Genomic DNA, 26,738 nt, shown 5'->3' on the forward strand with positions numbered 1-26,738 from the left:
GTGAATACTTTCCGGATGCACTGTATTACACAAGTTTAACCGATTTCAACAGTGTGTGGAAGGGAAAGTGAACTGACCAACTAAAACAAACCACAAAGAGATGTAACTCCACTTATAAGGAACTGTGAAAGCAAAGAGAACTGGATTCGCAGACCGAGTTTGAGTGTGCAGATGATAAGCGGACGTGTTTGCGCACCTGTTTCTGGTTGTTGAGGTGCATCTCTCGGTCGGCCACCTCTCTGCGCAGACGGTCCACGTCCTGACTGAGCTGCAGTCTCTCCTCGCTCTCCACCGTCAGCTCGTCCAGCTGCTTGGACAGGTAGAAGTTCTGCCGGTTCAGCTCGGCGTTCTCCTGGGTCAGCTGGGTCAGCTGCTCCTCCAGGTCCGTGATCACCTGTGACGACACGCCACGTCATTCATCAGCAGCATCATCCTAATCAATATGCATGAATCATCCATCAAACGCATAATCATTCCATTCATTATAGAGTCATTCCACCGCAATCACTCTCTATTCTGACACTGCGGGAATATTCCAGATTCATGGACACTGCAGCTACAGGAACTGAGTGAAACAGACGGAAATATGAGAGCTCACAAGGCAGGAAAACATAACTAGTAGTTTTGCTGAGCAATAGTTCAAGAAAATTTAAATTTAAGAGCCACTATGAGTGTATATATACAATTAATATAAATGTATATATACACATTTCTTAAAAAAACCAAAAAACAAAATTAACACCATACGAGCGGGGTAGGGCAATGTCTATTGTAACCTACTAAACTGTAAAATGACTGTAAAAAGCATGATTTACAGTTCAGATACAACTTTTCACAAAAACAAGATGTTTTATAAAATGATACACTTCACATTTCAGCCTTTAAACCATTTTTAAGAAAACGGATGAGTCAAAAGTATTATTATATTAATTAAATAACATGCAAACATATTTTACGGTTTAGATTTCTATAATGAAATCTCTTCTTATCGATCCACCAGTTCACATTTACAGCTCTGCGTGTTTGCAGGGTAAAAACCATGGGTCGATTTTCACATTGGTCTGAACAAAAACAACCCAATGTTCCTGCAATATCAGAGGCTGCAGTTCTAGGAACGCACTAGAACCCTATTTTTTGGGACAGCGCCATCTTGCCAATTCTATTCCAACAGACAAACAAACAAACAGATGCAAAGACTAGATCCATGAAAGCTATTCATTTAAAAAAAAAAAAGAAAAAAAAAAGGCCATTTTCATAAAATTTAGAGTTTATGTTTATGACTTTGAAAAAGGAATGAGGTAAAAACATATTGCAAATTTGGCGCAAACTAATTGTTTTTAATGAAATGAAATGAAGTTAAAACCGTAAGCACATGAGACACGTAAGGCTGATGTTATGAGTGAAGGGCTGCAGATGGAGAGGTCCGGCTGAATGAACCGCAGCGCTGCATCAGTTCTGCGTGAGGTCAGAGGATTCGAGCAGCTCACTGATCTGAGGTCTGAATAAATGAGGCATTAAGGTGACAGCAACTTTTCCCAGTGTGTATTGATTCTGTTGTGTGTCACTCGGGCTCACAGCCACCAGAAGAAGATAGCTACCGTTTAGATCTCTGCTTTCTTCAGCTCTTCTAATCGATCATTTCTCTCCGAGCTCTTTATCCGATCCCTGAGGATCCTCAATCTAAATCTAGAGGCTATTGAGCACAACACCACTGAAACCTTACAGTTTCAATCTCTTGTCGTCCTGAGCTTTAGTCAGGATAGATGCCATTTCATTTGAAGTGAATCAAAAGAAGGTTGAGTAAGAAAGTAAGAAGTCTGTTTTCATATTGAAGAGAACCATCATATTCAACCCTCCTGAGCAGTGCAGGGGATTGTGGGAAATCTGAGAGCAGATAAACTCACACTTACCGAGCAGCTGTCTCTCAGCGCGTCAAACTTGCGCTGAATCTCATCTCTGTGGGCCTGCAGGAGAAGGACAACACATGATGCCGTGTGTGAATGTGTGTGTATCATACAGATATATCTGCATATTATTTTACACTTTTAGCCCTGAACTCACTTTCATATTCAGTTTTGAGAAATTCAGTTTCTCAATCTAATTTTACACACTCTCAGACCTGTAGAGTTAAACAGGCTGTTTATGGTTCTTCGTTGCTCCCAAAATGCTCAGTAGTCCCTCCCAAAAATGATAAATGGTAAGACACAGTTCAGTATCATTTCACCAGCTCTACACAGCAATCTGCTAGGGTTTCTCAAACTGGAGTTAGTGCAGTTCATTGAGTTCTGTAATAATTAATTAAACCATAAAAATATCAAATTTAAAAAATAATTATAAATAAAAACCAAATAAAACACAAGATATAATGAATATAATACATTTAGTGTTTACTTTTATATAATAAACATTTTATTTGTATACCTGGCTGCATGTCACGTTACCTAGTATTATTTTAGCATCACTGATGTCCTGTTATAGTTTTTATTAACATTTTGAATTAATTTTTTTTTTTTTTATTTTAATTTTCATTTGAGTTAAAGCTTTAGTAATTTATTAGTGGTTTTTTTTTGTTTTGTTTATTTATACTAGATATATTTATCAATTTGTATTTCAGTTTTAGTTATTATAGTACTGCAAGTAACACTAAAAAAAGAAAGAAAAGAGAAATACAGCCTTGCCAACTATTTTTTTTTCCTTGCTGTTAGCGTTTATTTTATTTTAAGCAACTTTTTTAATGTTTTTTAGTTGTTGTTTTTTTTTAACCATAATAATGAAAATTGTTGTTGAAATTATTATTGAAATGATCCACTGGAGCATGTTTATTTTATATAAATATACATAAATATTTATAAATTAAACATTTTATTTGTTTACATGCATGTCATGTGACCCCAGTGTTACTATTATTTTGAATTAGTTTATTTTTTATTTTCCATTTTAATTTAATATTGTTAATATTGTAAATTAAATTAAATATTGTTTCAATTGTAGTAATTTTAGAACCTTTAAAATTAAAGTTTTTCTAGTTAAATCTTTATATTTAGCACATCAAGTTAAACTATATGAAAAGGAGAATGTATATATACAGTATGTGTGTAATATTTATTTATTTATTTATATATTTTGTTATATTTTAGTTAATATTTATTTAAATGGTGCAAAATGAACCAACAGAGAGCCAGGAACGTGTGATGTGTTAAGTTATTGAAATAATATTTGATCTCAGAGAGCTTCGGCTGATTTAACAGTGTGTACACAGTGATCTGCATGCATCTCACTCTCAGCGCAGTGATCTCCTCCTCGGCCTCGGCCGTCGTCTCCTCCAGCTCGGTCTTGGCCTGCTGTAGCTGACTCTCGAGCGCGTGTCGCGCCGCCTGCAGGCTGCTGATCTGAGACTCCCTCTCCTGCAGCGAGAGCGTAAGCTCCGTCACCTGACGCTTGATCTCCAGCTTCTGCTCCTCGTGCTCCAGACCCATCTGAAACACACACATACGGTCAAACATCATGTGGAATAACGTCACTACTACTGCCACAGTTTCACGTCTCTCATATCACAACGAGCATTCGTTCACAGGTAATTCCTCACAGTCAGTCTCCTCCAAGACTTTCACACCAGCCTGGCCAATGCTAAATAGTCTGGTAACCAGCTAAGGCCTGTTCTTCTTCAGGTTCTTCTTCAAGTGCAGCACACATGAAGTTGTCAACATGATGTAAAATGTTAAACAAATCGCTTGTTAAATATCTCTGCAGAAAAGATGCATGAACTACAACTACATCTTGTACAAACTTGTCTTATACATATTATATGTTCAGAAATAATACGAGGAAAATAATTTTTTTTTAAAAAACCCTCAAAAGTCAAGGTAATTCAAATTCAAAATGACTGAAGGTATAATACCAGTAGTATTATTAACTATAAATGATCTGTGAAAACAACAGCAGCTCCCAGCCTGTCACCATGATGCAAACATGAAATATCAGACATACGGTAGTAGTTACAGGTTTTTTAGTGTGCTCCTCAGAGTGTCTAATTCTAACACTTGCTAATTCCTTGATTTAAAAAAAACATTACATTTGAATTAATTGATCAAATCTGAAAAATCGCCAGTCCCACTTTATATTAGGTGGCCTTAACTACCATGTACTTACATTTAAATTAATCATTTAATACAATGCACTTATTGCCTACATGCATGTTTTTACGTTGTTCTTATATTTTTTTAAAAACCTGCATGCAAATACATCTGTAACCAATTTCTGTAATTACATTTATAATTACAGTGTTGACCCATCCCTTACACCTAAACCCACTCTCAAACCTACCCATACAACTAAACCTGTCCCTAACCTTACCCGTATCCCACCTCAATAGCAGCAAAAGTGCTTTGCAATACAATATGAACACAATAAGTACATCGTACTTATTTTTGATGCGAGTACATAGTAGTTAAGGCCACCTAATATAAAGTGGGACCAAATCGCCCAGCCGTACTATATCGTGTAGTGGTACATTCTGTCCGGATCTGCTCTCACCTCTCTGAGTCTGGTCTCCAGCTCCATGATGCGGCTCTTTCTGCTCTGCTCCTGCTGGCTCATCTTCTCCAGATGTTCCTCCAGTTTAGCATTCTGAGCTTCCAGTTTCCCCGCCTGAGACTCCAGGTAAAACTTCTGCTGCCGCAGCTCCGAGATCATCTCCTCCTGAGCTTTCCTGAGAAAAACACTGAGGTTTGATTTGTCTGATTTTCCGGTGTTTGATGCCTTGTTTTCCAGTAAAAGGAGTGAATTAGATTTCTCCTTCAATAAACTCATTTCAGAAGCATCCTGAGAATCACTGCTGCATCTCCTGGGTGGCGTTTCTCAAAACCGCTAAATTGTTTTTGTTTGGCTAAACTGCAATCATTCCTATTCCTCAGTCCCCTATTAAATCTAAAACACTTGATTTAGAAGATGCTCAGATAGCACATTTATTACAAGCTAAATGCATCCCCAGATTATCGTTTGCAGATCTACAATAACAAGTATTTAAATATCTTCAGGATCAACCCCTATTAATATGACCTAAAACTACACTCTGAACTGTAATTTAACATAACAGTCAGTTCTGGAAGTAAAAATCCCATGCATTTGCTCCATGGAAGAGCTCATTTTTAATGATAACTTATAAACCTTTAAAAGACAGGCCTACTATGAGCTATGAGGTTGTTGACTGACGGTATATGCTTTTGTTAAAGCCATTATTTTTTAAATAATCAACTTATATTTTAATTCCACTTTTTAAATAAGCGAAATTCCATGTGAATAAAATTGCAAATGATTGTGTTTGGTTTTGATTCTCTGATTCGTGGAGAAACAACACTTTAGCTCCGCTGCCCACTCCCACAAAGAACTAAATGAAATGGTTATTGTAAAATAAACTAAATGTTTCTAAATGCACAATTTGTTTTTTTTACATCTAAATCTGTAGTTTTATGTGCATTTAATTCGATTATGCAATGTTTGCCACAGTCTATTTTTGCTTGAAATCAAGTTGCAATGCTGTGATTCTCCTCGTAGCTGGTTGGCTTGATTCATGGATTATAACTACGGGTGTAACGATTCATTTTGTCAATGCGTCAATTAAAAACCCTGACGATGCATATACATTGATCTTGAAACATGGGTTTTTGAATCGTGAATCGTTCATTTCTTCCAGTAATCGATTTAAAAAACGAAGAATCGAATGAATTGCGATTTCTATAGCGATTCAATGCTTTAAAATACATACACATTAAATTACTATAAGCATGAATTAATGGAGACCTTAAACAGGATTGCACTCGCAAGCTCGTAGCTCTCAAGGACACATTTTCTGACCAGCCAAATTGAGCCGTAGTACACGTGGCCAGTACTGCTAGAGTAAAGTAGTTTTACTTTTCTGTAATAACTAATTTTGTACTTAATGCACTTTAATTGTGAGAAAGTTGTGTTAAAGTCCAACTAAATATATACTGAAGTACATTTGACCGTGCTAAAGTGTAACTATGGCAAGTATACTTCAGGTACACTATCACAATATCTTGCATTTAAAGACCGATATTATTCAAAGATCATACAATCCTCATTAATAGTGACATTAAAACACATTTTAAGCTTAATATTAAGAAATACGCATTGTGCACAAATAGTACTCCAAATAAAGTTTAATTATAATTTTTATATCGGTAGGTCTCGAGCGACGTCCCAGTAAATGTATTAATAGGTTTGAACTACACTTAGTTTGTATGTAAAATATATTACTTTTTTACTAGGGTAAACTTCTACATATGCCATAAGTCATGCCATAGCATCATTAAACTAACATCTAACAATGGACAAGTGTTTTTTTCCCCCTCACTCTCTGACTCCATAAAGGCTGCTGTGTAATTTGTCCTCTTACTAAGCATATAAAGAATTTAGGAGAAGCATTTTAATAATCCTGTGATTGCACTTAAAGAATGCAGAATTAAATCGTATCGAATTTACTTGTGAATCGCCTCGAATCGAATCGTTCTGAATTTGCAAAAATTGTTCTTGAATCAACTCGAAACCCTATGAATTGTGAATCGATTCGCTGTTTACCCAAAGATTCACAGCCCTAATTATAACTCTTTAAAAAATCCCTATGGGAAATCTGAATGAGGAAAAAACTTCCGGAACGAATGGCACCAAGTGTGCAGCACTAACGCACTCTATATCAGCCAGCTTTGAGGGAAATATTTGCCGTTTATAAAGTCTCACAGCATCTCACTGCAAGACTGGGCTTCAGTGCACATTTCTGCTCTGAGATGAACACACTGAAGCTTCAGTCGTCTAGTGCTCGGAGGAGACTTTAATAAAGGTCAAAGCAACTGCGCCCTAAGCCTCTAATCACATCTAATCATTCACAAGCATTCATCTGACAAACACATCTATCCAAAGTGACTTACGATGACTACACACCGTCAGAGCTGGGTGGTAACTGATTACATGTAATCTGGATTACATAATCAGATTCCAAAAATTAAGGTCTTGTAATCAGAGTAAGTTACATTTTAAAATACTCTTAATCAGACTACAGTTACTTTTTTATGGATTACATGATTACATATTCACACAATAGCAAGAAATTATTCATAAATCATTGATTCTCCCTAATTTCTCTTTCATCTTTTAAATTTTCCTTTCTAAAATAGCCTACCGATTATATACATATTATATATGTATATATAGTGCAGTTTTGAGGACATTCACACAAAGATCAGTCATTAGTCGGGTGGCGACAGCATTTGAACACTGGATTTACAAAAATCATTTCAGGTTTAAGAAGGGTTTTAACATTTCTTGCAGGTAAATACAAATATTTCACCTTTTTTTTTTTGAAAGTGTTTTATTTAAAACAAAGACTATAGAAATGCAAAGACGGCTTTCTCTATATTTATGAATGGGAGAAACTGCAACACGCAATATGGAGAAATAGACCCACCTTCTAAATGAAAGAGCCATATTTCCCATAGAAACCTGACTAGAGTCAATGCACATGTGCAGTATAAGCACGTTATGACTCCGCATGCACATTGCCTGGTCTACCCTGAAAAATAAGTCTTTTAAACGCTATTTAAGCATAAGAAACAACATTCATGGGGCAATTAATTTCAGATTTTTGTTGCTGATTTGACATGTGTAATTTAATTGTGAGTTCAGCGAGCAGTTTTTGAGATTTCAGGATTCCCCCATTCATTAAGATTAGTCTTGTACGAACTGCCCGGAGGCGTTGCAAATTAAATATGGCCGCCGAGTGAAGAGACTTTCCTTGAAAGAGAGTTTAAAAAAAAAAAAAAGAAAGGAGTTTGTTTTAAAATGATTTATTTTCATTTAAAAATTATGATTTAATTAATTGTCAGCTTTTCATTAAACTCACAACCCCCCTGCAGTTCCTTTACGAACTCTAGTTTGGGAAACCTTGATGTAATATAATGTTTAATGCACTTCATGTTGTAAATAACAATGAATGGAACAAGTTCTCTTACTCTCTGCATTTTTTACATCATTATGGTACAAGGTAATGCTATTTAAATCAATGTGATAAACGAGTTAAATCAAAAGTAATCTGATTATATTACCTAAAATGTGTAATGTAATGGATTACGTTACTGACTACAATTTTTGTCATGTAATCTGGAATCAGTAACGGATTACAATTTGTAAGTAATCTACCCAGCTCTGCACACCGTGCATCATATCCATGACCTGCTGCTGCTAGTGTCGTGATCCACCGGTTATAGGAGCTACAGGAACTGTCAGTGATGTTATAGTGTACTAAACAGTGCTAAAAACCAAAGATACTAGACTGAGGAGGGCCAAAGATCAAATCTGAGCAAACCAATCACTTAAAAACCTGTTGATGAACCATTAATCTGAATATTGGGGAACCTGTCGCCACTGAGACAATTTCACAACATGTTTCTAAAGTTCCAAACAAATTAAATCAGTTCAAATGGCTGATTCATTCTGGAGTGAAACTGACTGTTGTTATGAACAGATCACTGAATCATTGATTCGTTCAAAAATTCTGATTCATTTCGTATCGAAGCTTTGTTTAGAACTATTTTCAATGGTGAAATAGAGCAAAAACAACTCGCGATATTAGAAAATCAATATTACATTGATTGCATTGCAATCATGCTGATATTTAACTATATTATATATAATAAATGAGACGAAAACTCACACAGAGGCATTTTTGCCTCCATATAGAGACTAGTCTCACACCCCTAATTCAATTCATTAACTCCCGGTTTCCCACACAAGGCTCGAGCCTAGTCCAGACTAAAATGCAAGTCTGAGCTGTTTCAGCTGAAAGAAACTTGCACTGACTGATCTTAAAATATATCAATGCCTTAGTTTTGTCTCAAGATGGACACCAGTAATGTTTTTGTCTAAGGCACTTTTATAAAAATTACTTAATTGTCCTGACTGACCTATGGCCTAATCCTGGCTTAGTCTAAACTCTGTCTGTGAAACCAGGCCTAAATGTCAGTGAGCTGATTAAAGTCGATCAAATGAATCTCAACTCATTCATGTAATCAGTCGCATGCTTTTCTACTAATTGCCCAGCAGGCTTTATAACTAGCTTCACCAAAGAGACTCCTCAAAAACCATTTTTCTGGTGGAGTGAATACTTCTCCAGGAGATGCAGGTCTGGAAATTCGAGCTGCTCTGAACTGGACAAGTTTCTGGCATCATGGTTTAGACTCTTACATGTTTTTCTGGGTGTAAATGCTGCTGTTGGCTGCCAGTTTATTGGCCTCGGAGAGTTCAGCGATCCGCTGCTCCAGACTCTTCATCTTGTTGTCCATGGCCTTGATGGTCTGTAGAGAAAAGCGCATCAAATCCAGCATCGGGATGCAGATTTACACATACAGTAAATGTTAGTCGACCATCAGCGTGGGCAGAAGAGGCGTCAGGAGCGTTTGACAAACATGATTTGTTGCTGTTAGTGTTGCAAATTACACTTGACTTGACTTTTAATAACAGGACACCATAAGAGCCAGGAGCTGAGTTTTAATAAAAACTCAAATTAAATCAGAATAACTTTATGGATGCCAGTGATAAACTCTTCATAACGCAGACTTTTTAATTTGCTAGCCTGAGCTACACCAGTGTTACTTAACTATGTAAATGTTGAAAATGCATCATATTAAATACGCTGAGCATGTGAGTCTGCGATCAGGGCGGTAATCTAGTTAGCTGAAGTCTGACTGGTTAACTGGATCAAGGGCTAAAAGGCTAGAAAATGATAATAGTGAATCTCACAAAGCTTTCTCAGGTCTAATTTCACCACAAAATCAAATAATGAAAAATTATTAATTATTTTTTGTTGTCATGATGATAAAGTGTAATGTACAACTGTAATGTATTATTTATTTAATAAATAAATACTTTTTTTTTTTTTTTTTAAATCAGCATGTTTAAAACGACTACTAACATGATGTACATGAATACCTGAAGTGATTTTTCATATTAAGAAAGATTTGTTTTGTCTTTCTTGCTGTTGTAATTATTTTCCTTTACTAGTGTCTGGTAATGCTTGATTGTTGTGGTGCTGTAATGTGTTAAAGATAATAAAAAAATATTTAAAAAGAGATTGATCAACATATCAAACATCACTTGAAATTGATAAATATTTTTCAATAAAATAAGCTTTGAGAATTGGAAAAAAGGTGAGAGAGACTTTCAAATTACAGTAATAACTAGTAAATGTCTGGAAAATAATGCATATCCAAAAATACAGTCATATAATAGCTTTATTTTCATGTTTTATGCAAACTATAGCCTAATTTCTTATTTTTTTCTCTTTTGCTTTCGAGGTGAAATATGATTATGGACATATTCCTGAGGTGTTACATTTTATATTCGTAAAAATATAAACCCAAACAAATACCCATTTAACACCCATAAAGTTTTGTCTTGGATTGTAGTAGCTCAAACATTCTGCTGGATGAACTAGTCAATGTGTCTCCAGCAAACACACACACACACACACACACACACACACACAGTCTGTCAGGAGTCAGAGTTTGATTTGAGATGAAGACGAGACACTCACAGCTTTCTGCTCACTGATGAGTTTGCATTTCTCACGCGCCTCTTCCTCGTGCTGAGCTCGTTTCTGCTCCAGAGACTCTTTATCAGCCAGATCTGCCTTCATCTGAGCCTCCAGAACCTGCAGAGCACACACACACACACACACACACACACACACACACACACACACACACACAGACGTCAGGCGTCTTACATGCAGGTCTATTCAGATATGAATATGATGTGCTGCTGTGGAGTTTTGATATTGTGTGTGATAGAAATTACATTTGTTAGTTTTTGGAAAAGTTGCTAACACAACAATTTAACTAGTAGTCCATCAACTTTTCTATTGATTAAAATGAGAGGAAATGGATTGTTTTTGTATAACTGACCTAGTGAAAAAAAAACCTAATAAAAATACTAATATCTAAAATACTAATATACTACAAATACTTTTACATATTTATGCACTTAATAAAAATATCTTGCAATTGAAGAGTTTATTTGCAAAAACAGATAACTGGCATACTTAAAATCTGCTAAACTGGAACAACTAATTTTGTACTTAATGCACTTTATTGTGTGGAAGAAGTACTGGAGTCCAACTAAAGATAAACTGAAGTATATTTGATTCAGCTAAAATTGAACTATTACAAGTATGCTTCAGGTACACTTTAAATATCTTGCATTTAAAGATTAATAAAGAGATCTGACTGAACAGAGATCATAAATCCTTATTAATAGTCATAATCAAACACATTTTAGGCATAATATTAAGAAATGTGCATTGTGTCCAAATTAAGTTTTTTATAAATTATTTTATATGAGTAATTCGTCAATAAATGTGTTAATGGATTCGAGGTATACTTATTATGAAATAAATGTATTTTAAATATATTATGGCATAAGTTTTTGTTTTAATAGGGTTGTATTGATACCTAAAATGAAAATTAAAGGATGTTTCTGTTGCTGATCACGTCTCATTAGCGTGTTCAGAAAACAGAAAATTTACTTGGGAAAAAATCAGTATTGGGACACCGATTATTTGTTGTATAATAAATCTCATTCACCCAAAATGGCACAATCAATAGTCACTAAACTTCAAGCAACAGTTGTGTGTGTCATTCATGAACTAGTGATTTCCACACATTTTTATGAGCGTCTGTGTTCAACTCTACCTTGATTTTGTCCTCATAGAGTCGCTCCTTCTGGACCAGGTGGGCTTCCATCCTCTGCGCTGTAGCCTGAGTGTCCCGCAAGTTTTCCTCAAGCTCCTAAACTCACACACACACACACACACACACACACACACACACACACACACACACACAGTCAGGTGACAGGTAGATCCAAATCGTTTCCAGCAGTAAAATCCCATCAGCAGGTGAAATGAAGAAGTGAACTTGCTTTGAGAAGCGGAGCGCTGCTTGACGGGGCGGCATGAAGGTGTGTGTGTTTCTCACTGAGAGGTGCAGAGGTGTGTGTGTGTGGCAGCAGATGGGACATCCTGTTAGTGTGTGTGTGTGTGTGTGTGTGTGTGTGTTCTGTCATATGCTAATCTGTAGGAATCTGAGAAAACAGACGCACAAGGATGACGGTGCAAAGACAGACGTGAAGAGAGACCTCTGTGTGTGTGTGTGTGTGTGTGTGTGTGTGTGGGTTACAGGTCAGCTGGTTAAGGAGGCGTGTTAGTGGTTTAATCTTTGCTAGTCTGATCCGTCTCTCTCACCAGTATCTTCTCAGCCATCTGTTGGATCTGTTGGGATTTGGTCTGGATGTCGTCCTTCAGTTTATTCTCTCGACGCTCCACCATCTCCAGACGCTTCACTTGGTTTTCCAAAGTCTTTCTGCCCTCCTGAACACAAGAGCGATTTAACAACTATTACAGATTCATTCCTCCTCAAGTAACCCGAGGTTCAGGAATCACTCCAAACCTGTCAAGAATCTTATCAAGTTCATATTACACATCAAAATCAAGAGGAAGAAATTATTTAGTTAAAAAAAAAAAAAAATGATGTTTGCTTGTGACATTATTTTCATTATAATTCAGCACATTTAACACACAATTTCTCATTACTGTAATTCAAATATTGATTAGAGTAAAAGAAGCATTTGCTGTACTAAATACACTACTGTTTAAAAGTTTGGGTTCAGTAAGATTTATGAAGAAATTCATACTTTTATTTACCAAGGACACATTAAATTGATCAGTAAAGACATTTACAATGTTACAAAAGATTTCTATTTCAAATAAATGCTGTTCTCTTGAACTTTCTATTCATCTGTGAATCCTGAAAATAAAATGTATCAGTTTCCACAAAAATATTGTGCAGCGCAACTGTTTTCAACATTGATAATAATCAGAAATGTTTCTTGAGCAGCAGATCAGCATATTAGAATGATTTCTGAAGATCATGTGACACTGAAGACTGGAGTAATGATGCTGAAAATACAGCTTTGATCGCAGCAATAAATTATATTTTAACATATATTAATACAGAAAAAAAGTTATTTTAAATTGTAATAATATTTCACAATTTTTACTGTTTTTTTGATCAATTAAATTGGTGGGCAGAAGAGACTTCTTTCAAAATCAACTTTTACACAGTAGTGTACTTATTTAAATAAAAAAAAACATACAGTATTTTATTATATAATGCAATAAAAAAATTCTTACTATTTAAGTAATGAGATCTAATAAGAATCATAATTATGACAATTATTAAAAATAAAAACATCCAGGCATATTACAGCAATGCAAAAAGAGTTCATATAAAAATCATCTTGGTGCTAAAAACTTATCTGTGTGTGTGTGTGTGTGTGTGTGTGATTAACAGGCATTGTAAACTCATATCAGTGCCCCGTCGCACCTCAGTCTCTCGCAGGCGTCTGCGCAGCGTGTCGCTGGGGTCAGATTTGTTGCGCAGACGCTCCAGCTCTCGCTCCAGACGCTCTTTGGCCTGACGGATGTTCTGCAGCAGCTCCGTGGCTTCTGTGCTCGCCTTCACCGCCTGCGGGGTCAAAGGTCAAACACATGCAGAGCTCATTAGAGGAACTGCATTATACACACTATTCATGTAACACGTAGTTTTGGGTCAAGAGGTCAGTCTGTGACCTTTAGATCCTCTAAAGATGTCTTTCCAAAGGTACACAGCAAAAGATTCAAATTCAGTGCAGATGCAATAAGATTTCTGAGGTTAAGGGGTGTCGTTAGTCTTTGTACCATGGGAAATCAAGCTAACATGCAGACTCTAGCGGCTTATTGCTACAACATGGAGGATTAAACAATGCAATTAAACACTGAAGTAATACACTGTAATGCATTATGTCTGCGGTCTGTAGCATGCTAACATACAGCAGAAATAAACACAGCACCTTCGAGAGTTTATCCTGCAGCTCCTGGATCTTCAGCTGCTGCTCGGCGTTTGTCTGGAACACAGAAGCTCATAAAGTCACACACTGTGACCATCACAGCAGACGAGTGTGTAATTAGAGGAAATTAAAACGTCAGTGCAGGTGAAGTCAATGACAAGGCAATGCTTCAAAGAGACGTTTAGCACCTGGACGGCGAGGAAAGTGCTGCGATGATCTCAGTGTAGTTTAACTAAAACTAGTGATATTTTATTTATATTATTATTATTATTATATATTATTATTATTTTAAATAATTTATATTATGTTTACATTTTCCTTTTTTATTTTAGCAAACATTTTAGTAATTTTGTTGAGTGTTTTTATTAATATAGATATGTCTATATATTTTATATCAATTTCAGTTTTAGTTACTTCAAGATAATCAAGATAAACTAAAATAAAATAAGCAATGTTGCCTTAGCTAAAATAAAGTAATAATATGTATGTTATTATTATATAGTTATTTGTTCAAGCACCCTGTTATTTGTGATCTACCCTGTAGCTACAGTATATGCAGCTCTCATAACAACATCAAGTACATTTTTAAAAGGGTTTTTCTACAAATATGTGGAAACTTTGAATAGCAAATGCAAATTTTCAGTAAAACATGGTGCTTGAGTGTGTGGTTTTAATAGATGAGCTTATCATCACATTTTATAAAAACATTTATTCATGAAGAAGTGTCCTCTCAAAATGAAACTACTTGACCAAAGAGAGATTTCACAGCATGAAGAGCACAGCGAGTATCATTGAGGATGATTAACACACACACACACGCACACACACACACACACACACACACGATGTGACTGAGCAAATCAAAAAAGGATTTAAACTCACTACAGAAATTTCCATGACTTTTTTTAGATTACATTCAGTGTTTTTGCAGGCCTAGAAATCACAGATGTCCCTGATATTTCACGGTTCTGCATGACTCTGGGAGCTGTGCTGGTTTATTAATGATAATAATTGAGCACCTGTATGATCTGACTGTGACGGCTCTCATGAGATCTATTTGAGCTCTCAGTCAGAGATAAAGGAGCCCACAGGGACGTCCCGTCCATCCCAGAGAAGTTTAGCGTATGATCTGATGACGGATGAATTATTGATTTGCTCAATTATTCGTTTGGAGGGACACAAACAGATTGCAGATGAATTTCAGTCATTGTGTGTTTGACTGATTTGTACCTTCTCGAGTTTAGAGAGCAGCTCCTCCACCTCAGCTTTCCCCTGCTCCTTCGCCTGGACACAATACAAATACCACATGACAGGATCATAAACAACAATCCCTCACACACAAACAAACCACATGTACTGTATATATCAGCCAGGGAGATCTATCAGATTTTGATAATGGCAACTTCTGAGAATACTGATTAAATTCATTCAATTTTAGCAATATAAATAATGACGACACATACAGAGAGAGAGAGAAAATAAATAATAAATAAATATTTTGTATATAAATTTAATTTATATACAAAATATAATAAATGTATTAATATATAATTACATAAAATATATCTATAAAATATATTATTATAATTACATAATATATAATACAAATGATTAATTATAATAGAGAGGGACTGAAAATAAATAAAGTAATTTAATTTATATACAAAATAATATATAAGGTATATTAATAAAACAAAAATAAAAGTATTTTTATTTACATAAAATATATATTTATAATTTTTATATTTTGCATACATATTAAAAATATTTAATCTATTGTATAATTAATCAAACTTATATAGAATTTATAATATATATATATATATATATATATATATATATATATATATAGAGAATAAAAATAATGCAATTTAATCTAATATAAAAATAATCAAAGAATCTTAGAGAGAGATTAAATAACGCAAATTAATACTATATTCAAAAAATATTTAATATAAATATAAAAAAAAAACTGAATGGCTTAAAATTTGTTTTGTAGAAAAATATATAAATTGTGCATATGTAAACATTTCTTTACAAAACAAAGATATTTATAATGCAATTTAAAAGCATCCCAGGATGCACCTCATGAGTGTTCAGAGTGAGCAGAGCTCAGAAAATATAGACAGAAAAGAAACGCAAATACTCAAAAACTCAAACACTTCTAACATGTGGACACTAGTCAAAATATAGAACGAGCAAATGTGTCCAAGCATCTGACTGGTTGTATAGAGATATTGTGGCTGTGATTGTTCTAGATATTGTCATTATAATCGGTCACTGACTGAACACACACACACACACCTTCTGGATCCTCTGCTGGTACTCGGCTGCTTTCCTCTTGAGCTCTTCGCTGGTCTGCCGTGACTCTCGCAGCTCGGTCTCGTACAGGTCGCTGCGGCGGCGGGCGGCAGACAGATCCTCCTCCAGCTGCCTGATGGTCACCTGCATCTCCTCCAGCTGAGCGTGATACTCCTGAACACAGCAAAGACTTCATCAGAAAACTCTAAATTACTACAATCAGAACCATAGCACTGTCCAAGAAACATAAATATCACAGCACACAAATATGATACAGTTCCTGATACAGTGTACTATTATATGGTTATGAGCGGTGCTATTTTAATATCATTCATATACTATTAAAGTTTTTATTAAAATCATTAAATAGCTTTTATTTCTTTTAACGCATTTTAATTAAATTTTAGTATTTTCTTTTTTTATTTAATTGATTTCTATTATAATTTATTATTCAATTTTATTGTTTTAAACTTTTTCAGTTACTTGCCAACATTTCTATTTTTCTTATTTCTTATTTTATTATTATCATCATAATCATTATTATTATTATTATTATTATGATTTTTTTACATTTTCTAAGTTTTTCATCTAACATTTTTATTTACTTCAATTTAATTTAAACTATTTCATTTCAATTAACAAAATGTTTTTATTGTTTTAGGTAACAATAATAACCCTAGTTATTTTCTAATTATTTATATATTGTTTTTATTAAAATCATTGATTAGCTTTTTTTCTTTTCTTTTTTCCCCAGTTCATTTTAATTTTGGTTTAATTTTTGTACTTTTATTATTTTAAACTTGTTTCAGTTACTTGCCAACATTTCTAATTTTTTTCATCTTTATTTGAATATGGTAATGTTTAAGGTATCAATAATAACCTTGGTTACGAGCATGGTTACTTTAGTATTATTTACATACTAACATAGTTTTCAACCATTAATTGGCTTTTAGTTTTATATTCCTAGTCCATTTGAATTTTAGTTAATTTTTTAATAATTTTATTGTTAAAATTGAGAAAATTTACTAAAATTTATTACATTTATTATTTCAGCTACTCACCAACATTTCAATTTTTTTTTTTTTTTTTTTGCATTTTCTTTATTTCAATTATCACAATGTTTAATGTTCTTAATATGTAAAAGTTTTTTTTTTATAATAGTTATAGGTAAGAATAATAACCCTGGTTCTGAGCAGCACAAGACTCTGATAAAGCTCTGCTGTTCCTGTGAAACGACCTGCAGACAGCCGGATGGGTTAATGAGGGTTTGAGCGAGTGAGATGCATTAAGGAATTAAACGAGCGGCTTCAGAGAGTGACTGAAATATAATGTGAATGATTACAGGCTGAGATTCTCCCTGAAGCCAGCGGGTCTCGCGAGGTTAATTGTGCTGAGTTTAGAGCTCTGAGAGAAATGCACTTTCACAAGCTCTTCACCTCATTTCAGTTCGACCAAAGACAGCATCTTAGTTCGGATCCAACGAGGAAACATTTAAGAGACAAATGATGTTTTAGTTGCCAAATTACAGGATTGCTGGATATAGATGCTTGTTCAGAGGGACTGTGGTTCACAATCACGCTCTGAAGGTCCATCATCAAGTCATTTAAAGCTGCTGTAAGTGAACCGTAATGGAAAATATCTCTATTAAACGACAGACTCCAATAAATGATTATGTGTTCATGGAATAATCACACAGTAACAGCACTACAGCCTGGATAATGCAGGTCAATATTTAAGCCTAAATTTAAGATTTATGTATCTGAATTGCATCTGGATTACATAGTTTTGTCATAAACAAACTAATAAACTTAATGCAATGCATATTTTTCAGTCCTACATAAATGAAACAGTTAATAAACAGGTCAGATTTCTGCACTCAAAAAGTCACAGCATAGTTTATTATTAACTATTTGTGATCAAATTATTAACTAATTTATTATAAGCCATTAATATCTTTGGTTTTGTTTAAATAATAATGTGTGACCCTGGACGACAAAACCAGTCTCAAGTGTAGATTTTCTGAATAAATAAGCTTTCCATTGATGTATGGTTTGTTAGGATCGGACAATATTTGGCCGAGATACAACTATTTGAAAATCTGGAATCTGAGGGTGCAAAAAAATATAAATATTGAGAAAATCACCTTTAAAGTTGTCCAAATGAAGTTCTTAAATTATGTTTTGATATATTTACGGTAAGAAATTTACAAAATATCTTCATGGAACATGATCTTTACTTAATATCCTAATGATTTTTGGCATAAAAGAAAAATGTATAATTTTGACCCATACAGTGTATTTTTGGCTATTGCTACAAATATACCCCAGCGACTTAAGACTGGTTTTGTGCTCCAGGGTCACATATTTCAAAATGCATTTATTTAAATTTCTTAGAATCAGCTATTATTCATACTTTTGTGAATATTATATATACATGGCTAAATTATGACTAGCTGTGGAACAAGTAATATTCGATCAGTCAAAATGTATTTTCGCATTTCTATCATTATCACATTTCAGTCACTTCTCTTAGAGATGCATCTATCAAAACGAGACATCTCAGTAAAATAGCTTATGAATAGCTTTTTAAAGATGCAGCCCTTATTTTGTGTGTGTGTGTGTGTGTGTGTGTGTGTAGGGACTGATTGTTAGAGGAAGATGTGGAGATTGAATCGGGCTGATATTGATCGGAGGAGACTGACAGTGAAGGCTGTGTTGTGGATCAGATCTTCTGAGACGTCAACCAGTATGACACTTAATTACTGCAACGTAACGAGAACAAAACGTCTAGCATGCTAATAAACACTCACATACAACAGAGGCCTTTTAGTAATCTGCAGTTATTTTCAAGCAAACACCATTCAATGTTCTTCAGATGTGCAGCAAATCTAGTTCTCTACGGGTAACTTCAAATACAACATGTCTACATTATAGCAGCAAACAAAATATATGTTAAATGTTACATAATAAAAATGTTGGTAGCTACAGTACTGTTCAAAGGTTTGTGGTCAGTAAGATTTTTTTTAAGATAAATTAATACTTTTATTCATTAAGGATGAATTAAATTGATCAAAAGTGACAGTAAAGACATTTATAATGTTACAAAAGCTTTCTATTTAAAAAAATATGTTCCTTTGAACTTTCTATTAAATAAAATGTATTACAGTTTCCACAAAAATGATTTCTGAAGGATCATGTGACACTGAAGACTGGAGTAATGATGCTGAAAATTCTGCTTTGCATCACAGCAATAAATTACAGTTTAAAAACCTTGAAATATCATTACAATTTCAAATAGCTGTTTTTTATGTGAATATCTGTTAATGTATTTTTGATCAAATAAATGCAGCCTTGGTAAGCTTCTTTCATAAAATCTTTGGCCAGATGTATAGATAGCTATGGAAAACAGTCAGGCTGGAAACATTTTTAAAAACTGCATACAAAACAAAGATCTCTCTTCATCTGATGGCTCAGTTCGCTGCTGTTCTTCTCTGTAAATCTTGCTGGTTTGTGACAAAGCCGTTCTCAGATCCCAACGTACTCGGGGTTTAAAAACGAGCTCGACACAGGTTTGCCAGCACAGGATTATGCACTAATTCTTGTTTCTAGTTCAGTGAATGAAATATTATTCCCCATAATGCCTTGAGCTCATGTTCATGCACACATACACAGAACCAACAAAACTCAAACAGCATCAGGTTTGCCTGATGTCTGTGCTTCCGGGCTGTGTTCATCAATAAATGATCAGACTAATTTAACTCAAAATAAAACCGATTTTACCTTAAACCATTGCTTGCTAGTTTTTACACCACTAGTCTGCAAACAGATAAAGTGGCTCTTTTAAACTGCATTATATTAGTCAGAGCTCATCTCTACACACACACATCATCTGAAGATAATGATGCAAAACTTCTTTGTTTTGGTCTTTAATGTGGTGGATGAATCTGTTAATGTCCGTTATGTGATGGAAGAAGTGTGAGCAGCTTAAAGTGATTTGGAGAAATGTAGCATTGCATCAGTGTCTCAGCAATGGATGCTCTGCAGTGAATGGGTGCCGTCAGAATGAGTCTCCAAACAGCTGATAAAAACATCACAATAATCCACACCACTCCAGTGAAAAAGTGCATCTCCTGTTGTCTCTCACATCAAAATCCAGCCACATATGTTTAGAGCTGCTTTAGACTGTAAACAGTGCTTGATCTGTGCAGATTTCTCTCCTGATTCAGACCAGAACACTTTTTCACCGGAGGAAGCGTTATTATGGATTATGGGTATTTTAGTTATAAACGTCTTAATGCTGGATGTGTTTCAGCTTTTGTCTTCTCCAGATGTTAACTGATGGACTGGAGTGGTGTGGATTATTGTGATGTTTTTATCAGCTGTTTGGACTCTCATTCTGACGGCACCCATTCACTGCAGAGCATCCATTGCTGAGACACTGATGCAGCGACACATTTCTACAAACCTGATGAAGAAACAAACTCATCTACATCTTGAATGACTTGAGGCTGAGCACATTTACAGCAAATTTTTATTACTGGGTGAACTATTCCTTTAATAACCTAATTGTTCTTATTTTTCTAATCTAATCTGGCCTTATGGGAAACCACAGTGTCCACTGGCTCAGTCTCTGAAATTCTGATCTGGCTGGTTTTGTTAAACTAAAAACCTTGTTGAAACGCCTCAAAAGAAAACAAACGAAAAACATACTTTCAAGGCTGCAGAAAAGTGAGCAGTTGGAGCTGGTGTACTCTGAAGTCTCATAAAACACAGAAAGATCCTGAAGATCAGTCTGCGGTGATGATGAGTAAGATGCTGGTGCTTCATATTAGTATTACGCTTAAAATTACCCTGCATTATAATCTTGCACAATGACCCATAGATAATAAACAATTACAGCTGTTTCCACGGAAACTAAATGTCCAATGAGCATCTCCTGCTCTCCTCTTTCCCAAAAGACAGTCACAGATTCATTCTCCTCTTAAAAGACCAAATCACAGCAGCTTTGAGTGATGATCTTCAGCTGACGTGAAGCCACTTCACAGACTAGTGATGTAACAACTAATAAACAACGGTAAGTTACTGTAAAAGCACTTACACAAGTATGATATGTTCTGAATCAACATTTTAGATGAAATTTCCCATCCACCAATCAGATTTGAGGATTACGTTATAACAATGGTTTGTATGTAACCAGAGACTACAGGTAATCAAACCAGTGCAGCAGTCAGGAACAACACTGTAACGTGCGTCACAATCACTGACAGGACATTATACTGAACAAACGACTACACGCAGAAAGGAAAAACATCAATAAACCTGGAAACTGAGGAAAAAGCAACATGATTTGCTTGCGGAAGAACTTAAATGATGCGTGTTGATTAGCGATTAGCCGGTGTTTAGACGAGTCTCCTCAGACTGGCCTCAATTATGGGCTTCAGTTCTGCGAATGAATGGCTAATAAAGTCGAGCTAATGGAGGTGCTGCAGGACGCCATCGGCCGGACCACTGATACGAGTTCATGTAATCATGAGTGTGTGTGGCCATGTGCTTATTCAATATCAATTACTTGATGAATAACAAAAATTACTATAGTTTTTAACCCAAATATCGGTTTCATATTCCATACTTGCTTCATATTTTTGATACTCTGCTATTCAATAGTTTGGGGTTAGATTTAAAAAAAATTCTAATAAAATACTTTTATCCTGTAAAAATGCATTAAATTCAAAAAGTGACAGTAAATACATTTATAATGTTACAAAAGTTTTCTGTTTCAAATAAATGCTGTTCTTTTGAACTTTCTATTCATCTGTGAATCCTGAAAAATAAAATTCATCACGGTTTCCACAAAAATATTGTGCAGCACAACTGTTTTCAACATTGATAATAATCAGAAATGTTTCTTGAGCAGCAAATCAGCATATTATTATTATTTCTGAAGGATCATGTGACACTGAAGACTGGAGTAATGATGCTGAAAATTCAGCTTTGAACACAGAAATGTATTAATAGGGATGTCAGTTTAACGCGTTAACTTATTAGTTATAAAAAAATATTTTAACGCAGTTAACGCACTGGCCTCGCCCCTAGACCTGTACATCATCTTACATTTCATACAGATGACTGTTGACAAATATGATACAGGGCAACAACTCCATAAATGCAGTTATGCCCTAAAATTCAAGATATTGGTGCAAAAACGCCCCTGTATGTGTTTTGTCTCATATTTATATCATATGATAAGCGATCTCACACCAGCAGGGACAGCAGTATCACACGAGTGCTGTTTGTCCCGAATATCACAAGTTTAAATGTGATTTTCAACAGTTCTGTTAATAAGAAGTTGAAATTGTGTTATACTTTAAACAACATTATGGTGTTTATGCTCAATTTTTGCAGAGAACACATTACATTTAAAGCCACAGAAGAATTGTTGCTCGGAGCGGTGTTTAGTTTCTGAATGAATCCGCGTTTTGAACGAATCGTGTGAATCAATGATTCAAAGCCCAATTCATAAAGAGAGCAGTTTACTTCATTCCTGAATGAATCAGCTGTTTGAACGAATCAAATTAAGACATTTACTGCCACCTGCTGGCAGATTTAGTTTCTTATTTAGAGTATCATTTCATAAATAATAATAATAATAATAATAATAATAATAAACATTAAAGGGATAGTTCACCCAAAAAATATAAATTCTATCATCATTTATTCACCCTCATGTTGTTTAAAACCTTTCTTTTGTGGAACATAAAAGAAGGTATTTTGAAGACTGTTGGTAACAAAGCTGTTTTGGTTACCAATGAGTTTCATTGTATGAACAAAAAATACTGAGATTTTTCTCAAAGTATCTTCTTTTATGTTCCAAAGTTTATGTTAGGCCGTTGTAGCCTAGATGTTTGTGTGTAATAAAATCAAAAAAAAAAAATTTTTTTTTTAGATATAATAAAAAATTATAGTCAAATTTATTTGTGATTAATTAGATGAATTAATCGACACATCATGTAATTAATTAGATTAAAAATTTTAATCGACTGACAGCCCTAATTAAAATATAACGCGAGGATCTCACAGTAACGGTGTGGTGAAGTGCGGTTGTTCACCTGCTCCTTGATCTCCTGGAGTTTGTTGCTCTGTTCTCTGATGTCATGGAGGAGCTGGAGAGCTTTATCATCTTCCTGTGACACTTCAACACGAGCCTGTTCCAGACTGCGCTTCAGACTCTAAAACACACACACACACACACACACACACACACACACACACACGTCTGTTATGTTGAGATGCAGCGGAGGCTGGAATGCAAGGTCAGAACAAAAAATGAACAGCGTGCCAAGAGTGCTTTTATCAGCGGGTGTATTTGCATTAAAGACAGAACATCAAGAGTGCAGATATGAAATCGAGTCAGTTTTGCTGTTCTAGATATAAAACAATAGATACGTCCATCAGAGTGTGTACTGATGAAGTCCTGCTGTCAGAGGGAAGGAACTAAACAACTAGCAGTTAGCCAAGGGATAATCAGCCTTACTTCTTGATCTCAAACATAGATTTTCAATGTAACTAATATACTAAAATCACAAGGTCACAATGTTAATGCAACAATAGTGAATAATGCTGTACATCTATTATGGATAAGGATGCACAATATATCTGTGACCATGTTAATAAGAGGTGGGAATCACAAGGAACTTCTTTCTGATTATTTCAGTACGTCGAGGAAGCGCCCAAAAATTTTAGATACTCTATCTGTAACTTCTCATTGTCAGTCAGTAGTAATGGCTCTTGGTTTATTTTTAGATGCATATGATCAAAAGTAATGCTCTGTGGTTCAGTGTGAGTTCATCTACAGTGAGATGAAAGTCGTTTGGCTTCAGCACTTTTAAAAGAGTAGATTTTGATACCCAAACACAACATTAGTTGTCAATAAAACATACATATTATTGCATAAAATATTTGATAAAATATAATAACACCTTCCTGTGTGTTTAAGAGAACAAAATCTTCACTTCCTGGGAAACTGGTGTGAAGTATCAGTTTTTTAAATTTTAAAAGGTTTTAAATCTACACGCCTCAGAGCGTGTAGGTGGAATGCAATAATTTGCATAAAAATATGTGGATGAAAATAACAACACGTTATTTCTGCCTTTCATGTACATACACGTGAGTCCGTTTGTGTACATTCTGAAATCTAATCTGCATTTTTTCCCAAACTTTAACACAGCTGAACCAATGCTTTATTCTCAAGTGTTTTATGCGATATTCCGATTTAATTTGTAACTTTAGATAGAAACATAGCTTGTGTTATGTTGAGGATCAAGAAGATCCATGGAAATATAGCAATTGATGTTTTAGACAATGGATGACTAAAGCACTAAACAACAGTTAACCATCTTTCTTATGGAGGACCAAACCTGCAAAAATTTAAAATAAATGTAATAAAAAGGAAATTAAAGGAATAAATGACTTGATAAAAAATACAATTCATTTTTAACTAAATTTAGTCTTTACTACTTTTCTCATTTTTAATTATTTTCTGTATTTATTTTTAACTTTATTTTTATTCTTTCATTTTTTTGTTTATTTGCATATTTCTTTTTACGAATTGAGCATTTATGCACATAAATAAATTGCATTATTCAAATGTGGAAATACATGACTGTGGGAATAAATAGATAAACACTTAAATTTAATAAGTAAAATAAATAAATGAACGAATTAAAAAAATAAAAATACAGTTAAAATAAAGACAATCACAAATAAAATCAGAACTAAACTGAATTAAAAATGAATTGTATTTGTTTTTATTTATTTCTTTTCCATTTATTAAATTTATTCTAATTAATTTTGGATTTCTGCAGGTTTTGTTCTCCATACTTTCTACAGAATGTTGTTGTTTTTTTCTGATATTTTGCCAAAATTCCTTTAATTCCTTTGGGCCAAAGTATCCGACTCGTTTAAAGCACAGATTTCTCGTCTCTATAAATAAAGTGTATTATAATTAATGAATGACTGTTACTGTTCTAGCATGAGAGTTTGGGCGTCACTCACGCTGCATTCGGTGATGTAGGTGGCAAGGTCCTGCTCCAGGATGCTCCTCTGGGTCTCGGATGCTTTGAGCTCCACATCCTTCTGCTGGAGGACTGACTCCAGGTCAGTCATCTTACGCTGAAACCGTGAGATCTCCTGCTCCATCTGAGCGGCCACAAACACAAGCAGCAGGTCTAAATGCATTTTACAGCATCAGTGACAGTACCTAATAATTGTGACTCTTTAAAGTCAGAGCTGGGTTGACAATATCAATTTATGAATTTTAATTCATTCTCATTTTGATGAACCAATACTGCTTCTTAAATGCCATTATCAATCTTTTAACTATTCATAAACACAATAACCTTTGTCCTTCGTTACTTTTGATATGAAAAAGCATGAGCTTTAAAATTCTGTAAATTTCATCACAAAATGCAAACAATACATGTGGTTGACGCTCTTTAATGTGGCCTGACAGGTGGCTGTAATCGCACATGAACCAATCATCTCGACTCTTCTGCTTTACTTCTAGTTACAGCACCAAATAAACATGACTGAACATCAGAAGTTGTTAAAAGAAGCAGAACAACTTAATGAAATAAATAATTTCTCATTTAATCGATCAACCAATCAGCGTTTCAACTGCAGAAAAATGTCAATAAAAGAGCTTGTAAATAATGTCACGTATAACGTCACATTTACCTCAGGAAAGCCATTCAATGTCCATAAACTCATTGGTTGGCTAGAAAAATAACTCTAGAGAGGAGCATTTTGATTAAAATGTGCACTATATTACATATTCATTATATCTTTACTTAACCTGTTCTTCAACATTTAATGTAGGTTTGAAAAAAAAAAAAAAAAAAAAAAAACATTTTATAACAGCCACTGTTTAAATATTTATATATGTCAACAATATTTTGGAGTAGAAACAGAATTATATCCTTTAAAAAAAAAAAATTACAAATGTATTATTATAAAAACTGCTTTATGTGCTATTTAAATGTTTGATACAAACAAGTTGTTAATTTTAGCTTTTTTATAATATTACAGTAATGTACCAAATGACAGGGTCCTTTGGAAGCTTGTTTCCATGACAGGACAATAAAAAAAAAAAAAAATTATTCAACTTTTTAATCTCAAAATTCAGACTTTTTTCCTCGAAAATCTTAGGTTATATCTCATAATTCAGATTTTCTTCCTAGTGATTTTTTGCAACTCACAATTCTGACTTTTCTTCACAGAATTGCTAGATATAAAATGCAAAATTGCAATATATTGCCAGATATAAACTCGCAATTCTAAAAAGAAAAGTCTGAATCGTGAGATGCAAACACAGTTCTGAGTTTTAAGAGAAATTGCAAGGAAAAGTACAAGTCGGTGTGTTAATGTAGTTTAACTTGCTTTAAACATCCCAGTTTATTATCGGTTTTCATTCAGACTCTACCCAGAAAT

General features: G+C 34.4%; 1 protein-coding gene across 7 annotated transcripts in view; it reads right to left on the reverse strand.

Moving 5' to 3' along the window:
• cita (citron rho-interacting serine/threonine kinase a) overlaps positions 1–26,738 on the reverse strand; it is a 107,955-nt gene that overhangs the window by 42,184 nt on the left and 39,033 nt on the right. For all 7 annotated transcript variants that reach the window (XM_058775866.1, XM_058775865.1, XM_058775863.1 and 4 more), the window contains exons 12-25: positions 25,305–25,448; positions 23,360–23,479; positions 16,258–16,428; positions 15,184–15,237; positions 13,957–14,010; positions 13,452–13,592; positions 12,311–12,436; positions 11,760–11,855; positions 10,604–10,720; positions 9,256–9,365; positions 4,534–4,708; positions 3,279–3,476; positions 1,911–1,964; positions 197–394 (exon numbers count right to left, since the gene is read on the reverse strand). In XM_058775866.1, the coding sequence (XP_058631849.1) occupies positions 197–394; positions 1,911–1,964; positions 3,279–3,476; positions 4,534–4,708; positions 9,256–9,365; positions 10,604–10,720; positions 11,760–11,855; positions 12,311–12,436; positions 13,452–13,592; positions 13,957–14,010; positions 15,184–15,237; positions 16,258–16,428; positions 23,360–23,479; positions 25,305–25,448 (1,758 nt within the window). The remainder of the gene's footprint in view (positions 1–196; positions 395–1,910; positions 1,965–3,278; positions 3,477–4,533; positions 4,709–9,255; positions 9,366–10,603; positions 10,721–11,759; positions 11,856–12,310; positions 12,437–13,451; positions 13,593–13,956; positions 14,011–15,183; positions 15,238–16,257; positions 16,429–23,359; positions 23,480–25,304; positions 25,449–26,738) is intronic.

The sequence above is a fragment of the Onychostoma macrolepis genome, chromosome 05, assembly GCF_012432095.1.
Source record: "Onychostoma macrolepis isolate SWU-2019 chromosome 05, ASM1243209v1, whole genome shotgun sequence".
Classification (NCBI taxonomy): Eukaryota; Metazoa; Chordata; class Actinopteri; order Cypriniformes; family Cyprinidae; genus Onychostoma; species Onychostoma macrolepis.